Genomic DNA, 5,691 nt, shown 5'->3' on the forward strand with positions numbered 1-5,691 from the left:
CTCATATTTTCTTGAAAAGTGGCCATCTGCCATATCAGCATGTTCCGATCTTGAAAATTTGGACATTCTTTTTATTTTCACTGCAAGCAGAAATAAAATATTTTAGAAGAGAAGCAGTACACTTGAATTTAACAGAGACATTTTATAAAGCAGACTCTCCCATGTCTTTCTGTGTGTTCAATTAAATGCAGCAATGCATTTAACTCCATCACTTACAGCAAACATTATCGCAAAGTAACTGTGATGCAAAGATTTATGAATCACACACACAGAGCAAGTAACTGACCAGAAATATATGCACTTCAGGCTTTGTTACCTATAAAAACCTGATAAAGCCATCTGCAAATTTTAGAAGTATCAAACCACATGACAATCTCCCAGTGAGGTTTAAAATGTCCATTACAAAGCACTAATGAAAGTCAAAACTTGACACTCCCTGAAGTGGGATCAGTTCTAATGCTTACAAAATTTCCCCCTTGCACATGGGAATTCAGTGGGAAGGATGTGCATCCTGATGCATCTCTGCATCCCAGGCTTCACTAAAATTTGAATCTGTGGTTCTCTGAATGTTGAAATCTTCTTTAAAGAAATTTTAGCCAAGTCTCCCTTAGTTTGGGAACATTAGATTTTTTTTTTTTTGGAAGTCCCACACATGGTGCTTTGGGGTGCTGCATTTACAAATCTCAGTTTACCAAGCAAGTGCAGATACAAAAAGAAAGTGATAGAATGCAAACTGCCCTAGATCTTCAGTTCACTTCCCTATCTTAATAGAATCAAGCTGGTTTACTCCTCACAAAATTCAAGAGGCTTATGATTACCCAAGAGCAGGGATAATGTCTACTAATAATTGTATCAGGGATCTTCTAATCAGAGGTAGAGGAGTTGATTAAGAGTATGAAACCAAAAAATCAAGCCCAGGGGATGTAAAACACATGTAAAAATGCAAGGAAAAGTTCTGGCTGAAGGACAGCCCTTATGCTAAATAAACCCTGCAGAGTCAGCTCAAGCTGTTGTGTCTGTGTCCAAAGAGGTGTTTGAGGTGCTGCCAGACTGCTTTAATTTAAGATCAGCTACTGTCACTACTAAGGGACACTAAGTGTGGAAGACACCTCGAATTTCCATTTGAGTGCTCACTTCAGAATAGATCAAGCTTAAAAAAAAAAAAAAGAAAAATAAGAAGGAAGAAGAAGGAAGAGGAAAGAGGAAGGAAGAAGAAAAAGAAGGAAAAGAAAGAGAAGATGAAAAAGAAAAAGGAAAAAGGAAAAGAAAAGGAAAAAGAAAAGGAAAAGGAAAAGGAAAAAGAAAAAGGAAAAAGGAAAAGGAAAAAAGAAAAAACAAAAAAGAAAAAAGAAAAAAAAGAAAAAAGAAAAAAGAGGAAGACCAGCTTTGGTCCTACAGTTAAGGGGCTGCACTGGAGAACCAGGATGGGCAGGGTTTGTACTGCACCTTTGCTCCAGGTGTCTGTTTTTATCAGGTATCAGCCACAGCAACCTCTCTGGAGCACTGCGGTGCTCTTGGTACACATGTGCACTGTGCCTGCACAGTCTTGCATGGCTAAAAAAGCCTGTGCATGGTACTGCCTTGGCCATTAGGGAAGAACAACTCCCTTTAAAAAGTCCTTTATGGGCTTAAACGCAGTCTGGAAATGACCTGCAACTTGGCTGTTGTGACTCACCTAAGTTAATTTAGAACCGACTGTTTTGTAATTCACTATGGGTTATGCCCATATATCTATTTGAACATCAACACATTACACTATTTATCTCAGCAACTACTGGTCATGTAGCTTAAGAAGGGCAGAAAGATCTTTTTTTCTCCTCTCCTAAGGAGTGTGATGGATTGTATATTAGATGCCTTGAAGTGAAGTGACCATTGCTTATGATTATAAGCCAGTTTTCAAAGCTGAAATTCTTCCAATAAGTTGAAGTGTTTAATCCTTCTTGTGTTCATGCCAAGTCAAACACTTCAGAACAACAACTCCAGACTGAACTAGAAAGCAATTGAATATGCCAAATACTGAATTATTAAAGAAAAAAAAAACAAGATAGCATCTGATCACTCTGTGTCCCTTCAGACCAAAATACAAGTTTCTGAGCACCTAAGAAGCCAGGAAAAAAAAAAAAAAAGAAAGAAGATGGTTTCGATAAAAATCTATCTTGTGGGTGTAACTGGATTAAATCCCATGTTTCACACAAAACATCTACATTATGTCTCATACTAATAAGTTGTGAGCCCCATCATGAGTGATTTAAGGAACTAAGTGGAAATAAACGGCAGGTTTGGCTAAAGAGCCCTTTGTGCTATGTGCTATGCTATATTCAGGAATCTACCATGCACCTATCTGGAACTCAAGGGTCATGCCTAAAAGATGAAACATCCTAGAAATGTAAAGCTGGATCTCAAAGCCCATCATGCTGCTCAGAGAAATATCAAAGTTACAGTTTATGTTGTGAGACACTCTCCTGTCTGTATTGCCACAACATGGACTCAGCACTTCTCTTTGACTTTTATTGTACTGATTTCAGTCCGTTTCTCCAGATCTCTGGGAATTTTGATACTGTCCAGTGCAGATCTTTGTATATCATGCCATTTTGCAAATATTTATTGTCTTGTTTCTGATATAAAATTGATTACGATAGTACTGAATTATATACTACATTTAAAGGAAATCCCACTTAATAGCTCCTTCCAGTTTGACTCTAAAATGCTGACTACTGCTTTTAAACCACAGCATTTCAAACTGCTGTGACTTCATCTTCTAACAACTTCAGCTGACTAACTCTTTGCTTATGTGAATGTCAAGTGGAGCTATGTAAAATGCCTTGTTAATGTCATGGAGCAACACTTCTGTTTCTTCCTACTCTGCTAGGCCAGTTATCTTGCCAAAAAACTAAATCTCATGGATTTGATCGGATTATTTCTGACAAATCCGAATCAGCTTTGCTTACTCTCTTTTTACCTCTGGCTGTTTACAAGTCAATTGCTTAATAACTTACTCCAACTTCATTCTAGGCAGCAAAGATGAGCAGGTCCCTCATGTGTAACATGCCAGCACCTCTTTCCCCAACATTTCACAGACTGTACTCTGTGTGCCCTTTGATTCCCTGGTTGTTATTTTTTTTCCAGACTGCAGATTTACCAATTCTCTTTTGCAATTTGTCATTTGCTTGTGTAGTTTGTGATGCACTCTGGAGAAAAGATTACCGTATTCTGCAGATCTGCATGCTTTTAAACATACTTTAACACACTTTGTCACTATCTTTAAAAGATTATTTCCTTAAGTGTCCTTTGACACTTCCCTTATTCTGGCCTATGTTCCCTCTATCTTGGTGATTTGAATTTTGTAAATGCCCATCACTGCTGTTGTGCTACTCTCACTTCTTCTCTCTGCTGGAGACAGAAATTCTGTTATTTCATTTATATACATTCCTTTAACCATCAAATTCAATTCATAAGCGGTTCCTCTCAGTTTGTACTGTAGGGATGCTCTGTAGATGTTTCCTGTCAATCATAATGGGGGGTAACAATGCACATACTTAACTGATTTTCTATGTTTTCAATTTGTTTTAAAAAAATATTAAATTATTAAAGATCAAAATATACTCTCTCAAATATTAGATATTTTTCTCAATTTTTAAACAATCTGAATGGCAAAATAGTATTTTTTCATAACATTTGGCATTCATACTATTCTCTGTGAAAGGAAATACAGGAGACTGGATCTTGAATGTAAACATTTTTTAGTAAAAGCTATATTTTGGGTGGGATATTTAATGTTTTCTGATGGAGAGTGTGGAAGAGTCTGTCATTACATTTAATGGCAATGTAGCACTGTATGAACATGACAGGCAAACCCCCTCTGAGATGCTCCTCCTTAAGAATTACAAAAGTGAATATTCCGTGCTCCCAGCTAACTGAATCCAGTCTAAGCTGTTTACAGGTATCACGACAAAAGCTGTTGCAAGAGATTGACAGTTGAGAAGACACTGCTAAAACTACAGTTTAACAGAGCATGAACTATCCAAAGCCAATAATCTATCAGTTAATTGGGACATGAGGGTGAATATATGGAAGGGAAAGTCAGGGTGTCAATAAAGCGACTACCTGTTTGAAAGGCAGAGGACACACTCATTTGAGTAGGTCTCTCCATCAGTCCCACACACTGGGTTGTAGTCCCTTGGACATCCAGGCACACCATACTTGTGGCAAGCAGGCTAGGGAAGACAGGTACATAAGAAGTCTAAGATACATCATTTGAAACAAGCCTCTCATCAGCTTCTGAAGAATAGTGGCACACTCATGCATGGAAAGGAGTGCTCAATGGGAGCTGGCACAGCGTTATGAAGTGCCACATTATCTTCCACGCTTTTATGGGAATGTACAGCTTGAGGCTTGGCTTCTACTGCCTGGCACGGCTTGAGCTGTGGCATCGGGACACACGAGTGCTACAAAACACAGCTCCTTCTGACATCTTAACACTAGCAGGACACACGGATGGTGAGCTCCCGTGACGGGTAACTGCAGATGGAGATCCCCAGGGCACTCAGCAAGAGCCTGCCAGGCTCCTGGGGTCTCTCAGCTGTGGGGAGAGACCACCTGGGGCATCTCCTGGGGCTGAGCGGGGCTCTGGAGCCAGGGCCAGGTGTTCCCCTAGGGAAGCGGCCGCCCGGCACCGGGGGCCCACTTGGCGACATGGAGGGCAGGGGGGACCGTCCTTCCCGGGGGCCGCGGGGCAGGCGGCACTCACCGGGACGCTGGCATCGGCTCCGGGACACGAGAGGAGCCCTATGGAGAGCAATAGGTGTTAACGGTGCCTCGTCCCGTCCGGATTCGCCCCCCACCTCCCCCGGGACCAGCCCGTGTCCGTTACCGGTCCCGTCCCCCACCAGCCGGTGTCTGGTCCCGGCACCCCCCGACCAGCCGGTGTCCGGTACCGTCCTGTGCCGGTTCTCCCCCCTGCCCCCGGATGGTTGGTGTCTGCTACCGGCTTAGATTCGGCGGCCGCACCCCCAAAGCTGGCCGGTTCCCGGTACCGGATCAAGTTTCCCCTTCCCTGGGGACGGAACGGGCCGGGGCACGGTACCGGCTCGCTTCCCTCTTCCCCGGGACCGGCTCGCCCCCTCCTCCCCCGACCGCCACTGCCCCGGCGCCGTGCGCCCGGTACCGGCGAGGAGAGCGGGCAGCATCACCAGCACCGGCACCGGCAGCGCCATGTCCGCCAACCCAGCAACGGGCGGCGGCGCCGGGGCGCGACGGCCGCGGGGGCGGGCACGGGCGGGAGCGCCGGGGCTGGGAGGAGCGGGGGGGCACTTGGGTGCCATGGGGCGGGGGGTCCTGGGGGTTGAGGAGCCGTGAGGCACCCACGGGAGTGGGGAGGAGCCGGGACGCACCGGAGAGAGAGACGGTGGCACCCGTGGGGCTGGAGGCGCCGGTAGAGGTGGGGAGGGATGTGCTACCGTCTCACCTGTGGGCTTGGGGAGGGAGCTGGCAACTTCAGAGGCACCTCCGGGGGTGGAGGAGGGATGGAGACCCTCCCTCGGGGTGCTGGGCCCACGTGGGGTTAAGGTGCCCAAATGCTGCTCTTGGCAAGCAAGTCTGTGCCTGCCCTACCAGTAGGGATCACTTATCTCTGTCATTTCCACTGAGAACCCCCAAAATATCCAGCAGTCAGCAACTAATGGAGCTCTGCTT

The 5,691-nt window shown here is 44.9% G+C and overlaps 1 protein-coding gene across 1 annotated transcript; it reads right to left on the minus strand.

The window, feature by feature from the left end:
• Positions 1 to 5,213, minus strand: SPINK2 (serine peptidase inhibitor Kazal type 2). The gene is made up of 4 exons (XM_065634799.1): positions 5,165 to 5,213; positions 4,748 to 4,785; positions 4,105 to 4,214; positions 1 to 80 (listed from the first exon to the last, which is right to left on the minus strand). Exons 1-4 carry the CDS (start codon positions 5,211 to 5,213, stop codon positions 35 to 37), a joined length of 243 nt encoding a protein of 80 aa, XP_065490871.1. The 3' UTR covers positions 1 to 34.
• Positions 5,214 to 5,691: the final 478 nt, after the last annotated feature.

This window comes from Caloenas nicobarica, chromosome 4 (assembly GCF_036013445.1).
Source record: "Caloenas nicobarica isolate bCalNic1 chromosome 4, bCalNic1.hap1, whole genome shotgun sequence".
Classification (NCBI taxonomy): Eukaryota; Metazoa; Chordata; class Aves; order Columbiformes; family Columbidae; genus Caloenas; species Caloenas nicobarica.

Excerpts from the sequence above, each read along its gene's own strand:
- SPINK2 (XM_065634799.1), bottom strand. The coding sequence starts at position 5,213 with ATGGCGCTGCCGGTGCCGGTGCTGGTGATGCTGCCCGCTCTCCTCGCC. Across the intron at positions 4,786-5,164 it reads GCTGCCCGCTCTCCTCGCCG|GGCTCCTCTCGTGTCCCGGA; the intron begins GTACCGGGCGCA and ends TGCTCTCCATAG. Across the intron at positions 4,215-4,747 it reads GAGCCGATGCCAGCGTCCCG|CCTGCTTGCCACAAGTATGG; the intron begins GTGAGTGCCGCC and ends TGTCTTCCCTAG.